General features: G+C 47.0%; 2 protein-coding genes across 7 annotated transcripts in view; both read right to left on the bottom strand.

The window, feature by feature from the left end:
• CCDC150 (coiled-coil domain containing 150) overlaps window positions 1-14,662 on the bottom strand; it is a 200,571-nt gene that overhangs the window by 88,649 nt on the left and 97,260 nt on the right. The window lies entirely within an intron of this gene.
• On the bottom strand, window positions 1,263-5,109 carry LOC143807972 (uncharacterized). The gene is made up of 2 exons (XM_077290134.1): window positions 3,751-5,109; window positions 1,263-3,656 (listed from the first exon to the last, which is right to left on the bottom strand). Exons 1-2 carry the CDS (start codon window positions 4,646-4,648, stop codon window positions 1,639-1,641), a joined length of 2,916 nt encoding a protein of 971 aa, XP_077146249.1. The 5' UTR covers window positions 4,649-5,109; the 3' UTR covers window positions 1,263-1,638.

Genomic DNA, 14,662 nt, shown 5'->3' on the forward strand with positions numbered 1-14,662 from the left:
CGCCGCGACGCTGCTCCTTTAAAGCAATAAAAGTTAGGACCCACCGAGAGGTTCCCCAAAACATGGCAGTTGGCTTCATACAGTCTAATCATAATGTTAACCCCTTAGTGACTGAGCCAATTTGCAGCTTAAAAGGAACCTGTCAACCCCAAAATCGAAGGTGAGGTAAGCCCACCAGCATCAGGGGCTTATCTACAGCATTCTGTAATGCTGTAGATAAGCCCCCGATATATCCTGAAAGATGAGAAAAAGCCGGATTACTCACCGGTAATGCTCTTTTAATGAGTCCACGACCGACAGCACCCCACATGAGAGAGAGGGATCCGCCCCATAGGAACAGGAAACCTACAGAATAAAAGGAGGCGGTCCCCTCTCCTCCTCAGTTTAGTTTACAGAGTACAAAAAGGGAACCGCAAAAGCTTTAGTATTAATTCTTATTCAGCAAAATATCTTAAACTCTATACAACCATTATTTGTGAATTTAAAAGGAAGAGCTGTGCATAACTTAGGGAGGGTAGTAAATGGGTGCTGTCGTGGACTCATTAAAAGAGCATTACCGGTGAGTAATCCGGCTTTTTACCGTTCGCCACGACAGCACCCCACATGAGAGATTTTCAGAGATTCATTATTTGGGTGGGATTACTGTATTAAGAACAGCTCTCCCAAAGGTCAGATCAGAAGATGCAGATAGATCAAGTCTATAATGGTTGTAAAAGGTAGAAGGTGTAGACCAAGTTGCGGCCTTACATATTAAATGGATCGGTACATCCGCTTGTTCCGCCCAGGAGGAAGCCATGGCTCGTGTTGAATGCGCTTTAATACCCACTGGAGGAATCTCGCCTTTTGACGTATAGGCCAAGCAGATAGCATCTCTGATCCATCGAGATATGGTAGCTCTCGTGACCCCATGTCCTTTCTTGTGGCCCTGAAAGGAGATAAACAGAGCCCTACTCTCCCTCCATGTCTGACACCTTTCTATATAGGTCAGGATGGCTCTTCTGACATCTAAGGTGTGGAATTTATGCTGTTCTGGAGTTACAGGTGAATCAAAAAAGGAAGGGAGAAATATCTCTTGGGACCTGTGGTAGGTGGACGCTACCTTAGGGAGGTATGAGGGGTCTGGTTTTAGGACTATCCGATCATGGAATATCAGTAAGAAAGGTGGGTCTACTGATAGGGCCTGGATGTCGCTAACCCGTCTAGCTGAGGTTAGGGCTACCAAGAGGGCTACTTTATATGTCAGGACTTTTAAAGGTATTGAATCTAGTGGTTCAAATGGGGAGCTGGTTAAGGCTTCTAGCACTAGATTTAAATCCCACGGAGGTAGACGGGGAATATGGACCGGTTTACTACGTTCACAAGATTTTATGAATCTGGAGATCCACCTATTAGCTGCTATATTGCATCCATATAGGGCTCCCAATGCCGAGACCTGAACTCTTAAGGTATTTACAGATAACCCCAACTCTCGGCCTTTTTGCAAGAACTCTAGAATAGGTGTGACTGGAACTTGCTTAGTGAACGGTACCGTGTAAAAGTCTAAGAATTTATTCCATACCCTACTATATATCAGGGTGGTAGATCTTTTCCTGCTCAATAAGAGGGTGTTTACTAGTTCTGCTGAGAACCCTCTTGATCTTAGTAGTTGCCTCTCAAATTCCACGCCGTCAAGTGAAGACCTTTCACTTGCGGGTGGAAAAAGGGGCCTTGGGACAGCAGTTTCTTGTCTGATGGGAGAATCCATGGATCGCATAGGCACATGGTCTGGAGACAAGAGAACCATGGTCTTTTCGGCCAGAATGGTGCAATGAGGATCACTCTTGCTTGTTCCCTCCTGATTTTTCTGATCACTAGTGGAATCAGAGACATCGGAGGAAAGGCGTATGCCAGCTGGAACCTCCAAGGATGGTGGAGAGAGTCCAACATATCTGGGTGATCCATGGCGTTCAGGGAAGCGAACCTTCTTACTTGCCGGTTGTCTCTTGTGGCAAATAGGTCGATTTGTGGTATCCCCCATGATTCTGTTATCATACTGAATATGGATCTGTTTAAGGTCCATTCCCCTTGACGTAACTCGTTTCGGCTGAGGTAGTCTGCCCTGATGTTCTCTACACCTCTGATGTGCAGGGCTGTTAGGGATGTTAGATGAGTCTCTGCCAGCTGGAAGATGTCTGCAGCTATGGTCATTAGACTTCCTGACCTTGTACCACCTTGACGGTTCACATATGCCACTGTGGTGGAATTGTCCGAGTAAATTCTTACATTTGCTCCTTGAATCTGCGGAAGAAAGTGATTTAAGGCATATTCTACCGCTTTTAGCTCCTTCCAATTGGAGGAACATGACAATTCTGCCTGGTCCCAAGTATCTTGGGCCAGACTGTCTTTCATATGTGCTCCCCACCCAATAGGGCTGGCGTCGGTGGTAATTATTTTAGACGGGTCTATTATCCATGGCACACCCTCTGAGAGGTGGTCCATGTCTAGCCACCAGGATAGTGATTCTAAGACATCTTTGGAAAGAGATATTCTGCTTTCTAGATGTCCGTCTTTTCCCTGAGCCGACAATACCTCATACTGTAATTGACGAGTATGAAATTGTGCCCATGGTACAGCAGGGATACATGATGATAATGACCCCAGCAAAGACATGCCCTTCCTTAGTGTCATGTAGGGGTTGCGTATTGCGTCTGATACCCTTGATTGTATAGTCAGTTTCTTTGCCTGGGGGAGGAAGCATCTCTGACTTACGGAGTCTAGCTGGATTCCTAGAAATGTCTGGACGGTTTCTGGATCCAGCCGGGATTTCTCGAAGTTGACGATCCAACCTAACTCCTGTAGGGACGAGATCGTATTAGATAGACGGGTTTTACACTGGAGCATAGAGTTTCCCACCACTAGAAAGTCATCTAGGTAGGGTATTATCAAGGTATCTCGTTGACGTAGATGAGCCATCACTTCTAATATCACCTTAGTGAAGACGCGGGGAGCCATAGAAAGCCCAAATGGCATTGCAACATACTGAAAGTGACGAACCTGTCCTTCCAGGATGATTGCTACCCTTAGATACTTTTGATGTTCGGCATGTATGGGAAGATGATAATAGGCATCCTTTAAGTCTATTCCGGCCATGACACACCTAGGAAACAAGAGTTTTATGGTTGAACTAATGGATTCCATTTTGAAGGTATGATTACGCAGGAAGGCGTTTAATCTCTTGAGGTTTATGATGGTTCTAAATGAACCATCAGGCTTATTGATCAAGAATAAAGGGGAATAGAACCCCTTCCCTTCTTGATCCTGGGGAACTTCTATCAGGACTTTTTTAGACAGAAGAGATAGGATCTCTGATTCCAGAGCCCTTTGTTGGTCTTGACCTTTTGGAGATGTTACTATAAAGGAATCCCAAGGGATTCGGTCAAAATCCAATTTTAGGCCGTATTGTACAATGTCCAGAATCCACTGGCTGGATGTTATTTGTTCCCATCTGGGGAGGAAGAATTTTAATCTGCCGCCTACCTCCTGGTTAGCGGTATTTACGTTTCGGGTTATGGGACCCGCTAAAAAAGGCACCTTTTTGCTTCGGGTCCTTCGACTCCCATCGCTCCCTTTGTTCGAACGGCTTGTTCCTGGTAAAGGGACGTCTTTTGAAGGCTCTCCTGTAGGATGGAAGATACTGGTTAGGGAAGCCTTTTTTCCTTTCTCCTGCTTTACTCAGGAGCTCATCCAGCGTTTTTCCGAAAAGAAACTCACCCTGGCAGGGGATCGCACAAAGTTTTGCTTTGGCCTGTGCGTCCCCTTTCCAGTTCTTTAGCCAGAGTGCTCGCCGGGCTGTGTTCACTAGGCCGGCTGACCTGGCTGCTAGGCGTAGCGAATCCACAGAGGCATCAGCCAGGAATGCTACTGCTTCCTTGATTAGAGGGAATTTCGGCAGGATTGACTCTCTCGAAGTTCTACCTCTAATCTGTTCCTCCAGTTGCTCCATCCACACTAGTAGTGACCTCGCAGTGCAGGTGCTAGATATGGCGGGCCTGAACGCCCCCGTGTTGGCTTCCCATGACCTTTTTAGTAAAGCTTCCGCTTTACGGTCCAGCGGGTCTGTCAGGACTCCTGAATCCTCCACCGGTAGGACCGACTGCTTGGTTGTGGAGGCTACAGCGGCATCCACTTTCGGCACCTTCGACCAGGTATTTAACTCCTCGTCGCTGAAGGGATAGCGTCTTTTAGAGGATGATGGTAGAAAACCTCTATTTTGCTTATCCCACTCTTTTTTTACTATTTCTTTAATAGCTTTTATGACGGGGAAGGACCTACGTTTCCTCTGTCCTAACCCCGCGAACATGATGTCCTGAGCCGATTTACTTTCTTTCTCATCTGAGCACCCCATCGTGCTTCTGACGGATTTTATTAAATTGTCCACACTGCTGTTGGGAAGACAAAGTCCCCCTTCAGTCTCGGATGAGCTCGGCTGGGATTCCGCTTCGCCTGAGGATATACATACGTCCTCTGACTGTGAACTGACCGGAGATTTGGACCTACTAAGCTGACGGGTACTGGTGGTACTAGTCTGCGCCAACCCCTGCATTTCTTCCCGGATTATAGCTCTGACATCTGATGGAGTCATTATGTTTTCCTGCCGTAAGGTTTGCATGATACACTCCGAACACAGTTTTTTAACATAATCATCCGGGAGGGGCTGCGTACATAAAGCACATTCCTTGTGCTTGGATTTGTGTGTCCTTTTCTTAGTCTAGGAAAGATACAGGAGGAACATATATCAGCATATAGGTAGAGACTCTTTCAAAAACTCACCCAGTGAAGCTGACAGGTACCGGTTCTGGAGGCGGATTTCGTTTGGTGGTAGAACCCTTCTCTGGAGGTCGACCACAACTCTTTGTGCTGCTCCTAGCGCTTCTCTCCTTGCTGGGAGAACGCTGTTGCACTGCGGGCAAGTGCGCATCGTCGGCCGGTGAAGCCATCTTACACACACCGGCCCGACGCTAGCGCTGCCTTTTTAAATTTGCCGCCCATTCTCCTGCCTCCCCGGACCAACCCGGAAGTGCTCCAGCGACTTCCGGGTTAGACGCGCCGCTCTCACTCACCATGCGGCGGCTGGGGATATTATGCCAGCCGCAGCAGCGCGCGCGTCCTCACGGTGCCGGGCGGACCCACGGTGACCGGACCCGGACCGTGGATGTTTGGCCAGACGAGGGGGGAGGCTGCAAGCAGGGGCTCCCCCGCCGCTGCTTCTGGAACCGCAGCCCCTGCCGTTCCCACAGAGACCGACGCAGGCGGGTGCATGGCCCAGGGATCCTCTTCATCTGTAGGTAAGCTGGGTCCCTGTAGGAACAGGAAACCTAAACTGAGGAGGAGAGGGGACCGCCTCCTTTTATTCTGTAGGTTTCCTGTTCCTATGGGGCGGATCCCTCTCTCTCATGTGGGGTGCTGTCGTGGCGAAGGGTAAAAAGAGCTAAGATTATACTCACCCAGGGGAGGTCCCGGTCCGGTTCTGGTCCGATAGGCATCGCGGTCCGGGGCCTCCCATCTTCTTACGATAACATCCTCTTCTTGTATTCACGCTGCGGCTCCGGCGCAGGCGTACTTTGTCTGTCCTGTTGAGGGCAGAGCAAAGTACTGCAGTGCGCAGGAGCCGGGAAAGGTCAGAGAGGCCCAGCACCTGTACACTGCAGTACTTTGCTCTGCCCTCAACAGGACAGACAAAGTACGCCTGCGCCGGAGCCGCAGCGTGAATACAAGAAGAGGACGTCATCGTAAGAAGATGGGAGGCCCCGGACCGGACCGCGACGCCCATCGGACCAGAACCGGACCGGGACCACCCCTGGGTGAGTATAATCTAACCTCTTTTTCTCATCTTTCAGGATACATCGGGGGCTTATCTACAGCATTACAGAATGCTGTAGATAAGCCCCTGATGCTGGTGGGCTTAGCTCACCTTCGATTTTGGGGGTAACAGGTTCCCTTTAATGACCAGGCCAATTTTTAGAATTCTGACCACTGTCACTTTATGAGGTTATAACTCTGGAACACTTTAATGGATCCCGCTGATTCGAGTGTTTTTTCGTGACATATTGTACTTCATGATAGTGGTAAAATTTCTTCGATATTACTTGCGTTTATTTATGAGATAAATGGAAATATGGCAAAAAAAATTAAAAATTTAGCAATTTTCCAACTCTGAATTTGTATGTCACACAAAATAGTTAATAAATAACATTTACCACATGTCTACTTTACATCAGCACAATTTTGGAAACAAAATTTTTTTGGTTAGGAAGTTATAAGGGTTAAAAGTTGACCAGCGATTTCTCATTTTTACAACAAAATTTACAAAACCATTTTTTTAGGGACCATCGCACATTTAGGTTATGTGCACAAGTCCGCGGCAATTCTGCAACTGTGCCGCGGGTAAAACGCTTGCGGAATTGGCATGTGTTTTCTTCTTAAACACTAGCATTTTATAAGCGTAATTAGCTTGCAGAATGCTAACGTTTTCCAAGCTATCTGTAGCATCGCTTGGAAAACTGATTGACAGGTTGGTCACACTTGTCAAACATAGTGTTTGACAAGTGTGACCAACTTTTTACTATTGATGCTGCCTAATGTTAAAAATAATAAAAAAATAAACAATCGTGATATTGTCACCTTCCGGCGTCCCCTGCAGCCCTCCCGCTCCTCATGATGCTGCCGTTCCCAATAATGCCTCGCGGCAATGACCCCAAATGACATAGCATCACGCGAGACCACTACGTCATCACAGGTCATTGCCACAAAGCATCCCTGGGAACAGGAGCATCGCGATGAGCGAGAATATCATGATTTTTTATTTTAATTCTTTTTTTTTTTTTTTTAAGGTATATGGTTCCCAGGGCCTGGAGGAGAGTCTCCTCTCATCCACCCTGGGTACCTACCGCACATGATCCGCTTACTTCCCGCATGGTGGGCATAGCCACATGCGGAAAGTAAGCGGATCAATGCATTCCTATGTGTGCGGAATCCCCGCGATTCCGCACAAAGAATGAACATGCTGCGTTTTTTTTCCAGCGCGGAAAAAAACGCAACGTGCACAAAAATTGAGGATTGCATTCTAATAATATGATGCTTAATGTATGCATTTTTTTCACGGTTTTATCGCAAAAAAAATGTGAAAAATCCTGAACGTGTGCACACAGCCTTAAAGTCACTTTGAGGGGTGGACATGACAGAAAATACCCAAAAGTGACACCATTCTAAAAACTGCACCACTCAAGGTGCTCAAAACCACATTCAATAAGTTTATTAACCCTTTACGTGCTTCACAAGAACTGAAGCAAGGTGGAAGGAAGCAATTAACATTTAACTTTTTTTTTTTTTTTTACAAACATTTTACTTCAGAACTAATTTTTTTATTTTCACAAGTGTAAAAAGAGAGAATGAACCACAAAATGTGTTGCGCCATTTCTCCTGAATACGCCGATACCCCATATGTGGGGGTAAACCACTGTTTGGGCACACGGCAGAGCTCTGAATAGAAGAAGCGCCGTTTGACTTTTTCAATGCAAAATTGGCTGGAATTGAGATCGGACGCCATGTCGCGTCTGGAGAGCCCCTGAAGTGCCTAAACAGTGGAAACCCCCCACAAATGATGCCATTTTGGAAACTAGACCCCCCCAAGGAAATTATCTAGATGTGTGGTGAGCACTTTAAACCCCCAAGTGCTTCACAGAAGTTTATAACGCAGAGCCGTGAAAATAAAAAATAATTTTTCCTCAAAAATTATTCTTTAGCCCGCAATTTATTATTTTCACAAGGGTAACAGAAGAAATTGGACCCCAAAAGTTGTTGTCCAGTATGTCCTGAGTACGCCGATACCCCATATGTGGGGAGGGAACAATGTTTGGGCACACATCGGGGCTCGGAAGGGAAGGAGCACCATTTTGGAATGCAGACTTTGATGGAATGGTCTGCGGGCGTCATGTTGCGTTTGCAGAGCCCCTGATGTGCCTAAACAGTAGAAACCCCCCACAAGTGACACCATTTTGGAATCTAGACCCCCAAGGAGCTTATCTAGATGTGTGGTGAACATTATGAACCCCCAACTGCTTCACAGAAGTTTATAACGTAGAGCCGTGAAAATAAAAAATCTGATTTTTTTTCAACAAAAATGATCTTTTCACCCCCAAATTTTTACTTTCACTAGAGTAACAGGAGAAATTGGACCATGAAAGTTGTTGTGCAATTTGTCCTGAGTACGCTGATACCCCATATGTGGGGGGTGACCACTGTTTGGGCGCATGGCAGAGCTCGGAAGGGAGGGAGCGCAGTTTTGGAATGCAGACTTTGATGGAATGGTCTGCGGGCATCATGTTGCGTTTGCAGAGCCCTTGATGTGCCTAAACAGTAGAAACCCCCCCCAAAAGTGACCCCAATTTGGACACTAGACCCCCCCAAGCAGCTTATCTAGATGTGTGGTGAGCACTTTGAACGCCCAAGTGCTTCGCAGAAGTTTATAACGCAGAGCCTTGAAAATAAAACAAAACTATTTTTTTTCCCACAAAAATGATTTTTTAGCCCCCATTTTTTTTCCCCAAGGGTAACAGGAGAAACTCGACCCCAAAAGTTGTTGTCAAATTTGTCCTGAGTAAACTGAAGCCTCATATCTGGGGGTAAACCACTGCTCGGGCGCACGGCAGGGCTCAAAAGGGAGGGAGCACCATTTGACATTTTCAAAGCAAAATTGGTTGGAATCAATGGTGGAACCATGTCGCGTTTGGAGACCTCCTGATGTACCTAAACAGTGGAAACCCCCCCAATTCTAACTCCAACCCTAATACACCCCTAACCCTAATCCCAAACCTAACCATAATCCTAATCACAACCCTAACCCTAATCACAACCCTAATCACAACCCTACCCCCAACACACCCCTAACCCCAACCCTAACCCCAATACACCCCTAACCCTAATCCCAACCCTAACCATAACCCTAACCACACCCCTAACCCTAATCCCAACCCTAACCCTAATCCCAAACCTAACCCTAATACCAAACCTAACCCTAATCAGAACCCTAATCCTAACCCCAACCCTAATCCCAACCTTAACCATAACCCTAATCCCAAACCTAACCCTAATCCTAACCCTAGTCCCAACTCTAACCATAATATTAGCCCCAACCCTAACTTTAGCCCAACTCTAACCCTAATGGAAATAAATACATTTTCTTTATGTTCTTATTTTTCCCTTAACCAAGGGGGTGATAATTCACTATTTTTTTTACTTTGATCACTGTGACAGGGTCTATCACAGTGACCAAAATGAACCAATAGGAAAAATCTTCCTACTGTTGCCGGGTGCCGTCCGGCAGATCTCGGTGGGCGCACTGCGCATGCGCCTGCCATTTTCTTGCCGGATGAAGATGGCGGTGCCCACGGGGGAAAGCAGGAGGGCCAAGGAGCACCAGGAAGTACCGGGGGGGGGGGGGGGGGGGTAAATCGGGGACCCTATTTCTCTCTCCTCTGATGTGCAATCACATCAGAGGAGAGAGAAATTTAATGGCACATCGGACTTTTTTTTTTTTGTGGTCGCCGCTACACGGTTCTCTGGGGTCTCGGCTACCCCCAGCAGCAAGACCTTGAGATTTGCTGGGTGCCAGCCGGCAGATCTCGGTGGGCCATTTTCTTCCCGGGGGAAGATGGCAGCGCCCATGGGGAGGGGGGAGCAGCAGGGTACCGGGGGGGGGGGAAGGAATCAGGGACCTTATTTCTCTCTCCTCTGATGTGCGATCACATTAGAGAAGAGAGAAATTAAATGGCACATCGGACTGGCAGTATGTTTATTATACTGTTCCTGCTAGAATGCGAGCCTATGCTCCAGTCTCAAGTCTTTTGCAGCCTCTAACAGGTTTTCCTTCACAATTACCCTGTATTTAGCTCCATCTATCTTTCCATCAAGTCTGACCAGCTTTTCTGTCCCTGCTGAAGAAAAACATCCCCACAGCATGATGTTACCACCATGTTTAACAGTGTGAATGGTGTTTTAGGGTAATGTGCAGCGTTAGTTTTCCGCCACACACAACCTTTTGTATTTAGCACAAAAAGTTCTACTTTGGTCTTATCTGACCAGAGCACATTTTGCACATGGTAGCTGTGTCCCCTACATGACTTTTTACAAACTGCAAATGGGACTTCTTATGGCTTGCTTTTAAAAATGTCTTTCTTGTCATCACTCTTGCATAAAGGCCAGATTTGTGGAGTATATGACTAATAGTTGTCTTGTGGACAACCTGAGCTGTGGATCTCTGCAGCTCCTCCAGAGTGACAATGGGCTTTTTGGTTGTTTCTCTAATTAGGGCTCTATTTGCTTGGGATGTCAGTTTAGGTGGACAGACATGTCTTGGTAGGTTTGCAGTTGTGCTACACTCCTTCCATTTTTGTATGATGGATTGAACAATGGTCCATGGTTAGTGATGAGCAAGTATACTCGTTGCTCGGGTTTTCCGGAGCACGCTTGGGTGATCTCTGAGTATTTGTTAGTGTTCGGAGATTTCGTTTTTGTTGACACAGCTGCATGATTTATGGCTGTTAGCCAGCCTGAGTACATGTGGGGTTGCCTGGTTGCTAGGGAATCCCCACCTGTATTCAGCCTGTCTAGCAGCCATAAATCATGCAGCTGTGTCAACAAAAACCCGAGCAACGAGTATACCCGCTCATCACTATCTATGATATGTTCAGTGCTTGGGCTATTTTTTTTTTTTTTTTTTTTTTATTTATAACCTAACCCTGCTTTACTCTTCTCTACAACGTTATCCCTGACTTGTCTGGTGTGTTCCTTGGTTTGCATTATGCTGTTTGATCCCTAATGTGCTCAATCAAACCTCAGATTAGCTGTAGTTATACTGAGAATAAATTACACACAGGTGGACTCAATTTAATAATCAAGTGACTTCTATAGGCATTTGGTAACTTATGGTTTTTTTTTAGGGTCTTCAGACTATAGGGGGCTGAATACAAATGCATGTCACAATTTTCAGATTTATATTTTTAAAATATATTTTAAAATTTAAACATCACAAATACTTGCTACTTTGTGTGGCTGTATCACATAAAATCTCAAGTAAATCAATTAAAGTTTGTGGGTGTAATGTGGAAACGTTCACAGGGTATGAATATTTTTTTTTTTGGCACTGTAGCACTGCCAAATGTCTGGCAATGACTTCTTCCCCTTTTCCCCATTAAATTAAAGGGGTTGTCCACTACTTTCAATTAACCCCCCTATGTATCCCCCCGGGGCCCCTGATGATTTGTGTAAATACCTTCTTTAGCCGTTTTCGCCTGTGAGCGGCGCTATGCTGGTGCCTGAGTCCGGGTCACGTGACCCCCAGGCTTCAGCCGCCGCTCATTTCCGCCGACGTCACGTCAATTTCCAGACTCTGGAAATTGACGTGACGTCAGTAGCAGGCGTGTCCCCAGGCTCCACAGAGAGCAGTCACTCAAAGAGTGACTGGGCTGTGGGCGGGGCTGAGGCTGCCTGCGGGGCTGTGCTGGGGGCGGGCGGGGCTAGGCAGGGATGTGCGGGCGGGCGCCGGTGCTGTGCGGTCCCGGGCGCCGGCGATGTGCGGTCGCCGGCGCTTTGCGGTCCCGAGCGCCGGTGCTGTGCGGTCCCGGTCCCCGGGGCTGTGCGGTCCCGAGCGCCGGTGCTGTGCGGTCCCGGTCCCCGGGGCTGTGCGGTCCCGGGCGCCGGTGCTGTGCGGTCCCGGTCCCCGGGGCTGTGCGGTCCCGGGCGCCGGTGCTGTGCGGTCCCGGGCGCCGGTGCTGTGCGGTCCCGGTCCCCGGCCATGTGCGGTCGCCGGCGCGCGTGTGTGTGTGTGTGTGTGTGTGTGTGTGTGTGTGTGTGTGTGTGTGTGTCTCTGTGTGCAGGCATCGTCCGATGGGACAACAAGTCCCATCGGGCTCTGCCTGCTACAGTGGCAGTGAGTGACACATTAGCCAATGATGGGACAGTAGTAGTCCCATCATCCGGCTAATGTGTTGAATGTAAAAAAAAAATAAAAAATACACATATACAGTACATACATACATACATACATACAACACACGACATGCGACGACACTCGCCATGCGACAACATGCACCATGCGGCGACACGCAACATGCGCCATGCGACGGCATGCGACATGTACCATGCAATGACATGCGCCATGGGACGACATGCGCCATGGGACGACATGCGCCATGCGATGACATGCGCCATGCGACAACATGCGACATGCGGCGACATGCACCATGCAACGACACTCACCATGCGGCAACATGCGCCATGCGACGGCATGCGACATGTACCATGCAATGACATGCGCCATGCAATGACATGCGCCATGCGACGACATGCGCCATGCGATGACATGCGCCATGCGACAACATGCGACATGCAGCATGCGATGACATGTGACATGCAGCATGCGACGACATGCACCATGCGACGACATGCGCCATGCAACTACATGCATCATGCGACGACATGCGCCATGCGACGACATGCGGCATGCGACGACATGCGCATACAGTACATACATACAGTACATACATACAGTACATACATACATACATTACATACATACATACATATAGACATACAGTACATTAAACATAGATTACATACTCACCATCACTTGTCACTTTGATCCCCGAAGCCATTGTCATCTGTAAAAAAATATTAAAATAATAAACAAACACTATACTCCCTGATCCGCAGAAATCCAATTAAAGCGAGTGTCCCTCGACGATCTCCCGTGGAGAGCTGGAGCATCTGCTGATGCAACCACTCACCAGGGGCTCCAGGAAGACAATGAGGGGAGGAAGGTATCCTTCCACAATGTATTCCCCACAATGTATTCCTACGCCCCTGTGAGAAAATAGTCCCTAGTCTCACTTTATGGCATGCTGTATGAGAAAGTTCCCACGCAGCTTTTTGCCATAAAGTGAGACCAGTGAACTTTAGTAATCTCAGTGATACACTGCAGGAGCCATTGCCTCCTGTCAGTGTGTCACTGAGGGTCCTATAGAGCGGTGACATCAACCCTAACCCTAACCGTAAACGTGACAGAAATACGTGGCACTTTAATACGTGACACTGAAATACGTGGCACTTACATACGTGGCACTTAAATCCGTGGCACTGAAATACGTGGCACTAAAATACGTGGCACTTACATAGGTGGCACTTAAATCCGTGGCACTGAAATACGTGGCACTTACATAGGTGGCACTTAAATCCGTGGCACTGAAATACGTGTCACGTGGTACTTAAATACGTGGCACTTACATACGTGGCACTTACATACGTGGCACTTACATACGTGGCACTTACATACGTGGCACTTATATACGTGGCACTTACATACGTGGCACTTACATACGTGGCACTGAAATATCGTGGCACTATGTCAGAAAATGTTCATTAAACGGTTAGGGGTAGGGTTAGGGTTTGGATCCCTTTATCACCCTGATGGTGGTGGGTGGTGTTTCAGTGTTTTTTTCTGTTTTTTTCTATAAAAACGCATGCGTTTACATAGACAGCAATGCATTTTTTTGCCGCAAATAAACGCCTGCGTTTTTTTGCGGCAAAAAAACTATGAAACTGAGCTGTGAAATGATGAATCCGGCCTTGGAATCCGTTTTTTCATGCATGTTTCCATTCAAATCATGCACATTTTCCGTTTATTTACTTATTTCCAAAAACGGCATTAAAACCGCGCATAAACCGCACCAAAAAAAGCATCAAAACTGCACCAAAAACTGCATCAAAACTGCACCAAAAACTGCATCAAAACCTGGTGCAGTTTTGCAGTTTTGGTGCAGTTTGCAGTTTTGGTGCGGTATTGATGCAGTTTTTGGTGCGGTTTTGATGCAGTTCTTGGTGCGGTTTTGATGCAGTTCTTAGTGTGGTTTTGGTGTGGTTTTGATGGAGTTTTTGGTGCGATTTTGGTGCGGTTTTTGCACAGTTTTGATGCAGTTTTTGGTGCAGTGTTGATGCAATTATGGTGCGGTTTTGATGCGATTTTTTTCAGTTTTGATGCATTTTTTATGCAGTTTTTTGCACGGTTTTGATGCATTTTTTAATTCGCTTTTGTTGCGGTTTTTGCGCGGTTTTTAGGCGTTTTGGTGCGTTTTTGAAAGGTAAATAAAGATGTATTATTGAACAAAAAAAAAAAGATTTGTGATGTCATTATTGTCCAACCTCCTCTTTTACATTTGTCCAACCCACACTCCTTTAAACACACAGATAGACAGATAGATGATAGATGAAATGGATAGACAGATCTACATATAGATAGATCTATAGATGCATACATCTATCTATTCATATATCTATCTGTAGATGTGTCTGGATAGATATATCTATTGATAGATGTATGGATAGCGTAGGGTGTGTGTCCACTGTCCGGATTACATCCGAATGAGCTGCAGATTGGATGCTGCGTACTTGTAGTTCCATTGGATGATGCCTGCACACACACCCCAAAAGACCCCCCCCCACAGCCCCGCACACATTCGAACAGCCCACAGACCCCGCACACACCTGAACAGTCCCGCACAGCGCAGTACACATCCGAACAGCCCGCAGACCCCGCCCGCCCACACATAGACGCACACCGTCACCGCCCACA

The sequence above is a fragment of the Ranitomeya variabilis genome, chromosome 2 (genome assembly GCF_051348905.1).
Source record: "Ranitomeya variabilis isolate aRanVar5 chromosome 2, aRanVar5.hap1, whole genome shotgun sequence".
In the NCBI taxonomy this organism is placed as follows: domain Eukaryota; kingdom Metazoa; phylum Chordata; class Amphibia; order Anura; family Dendrobatidae; genus Ranitomeya; species Ranitomeya variabilis.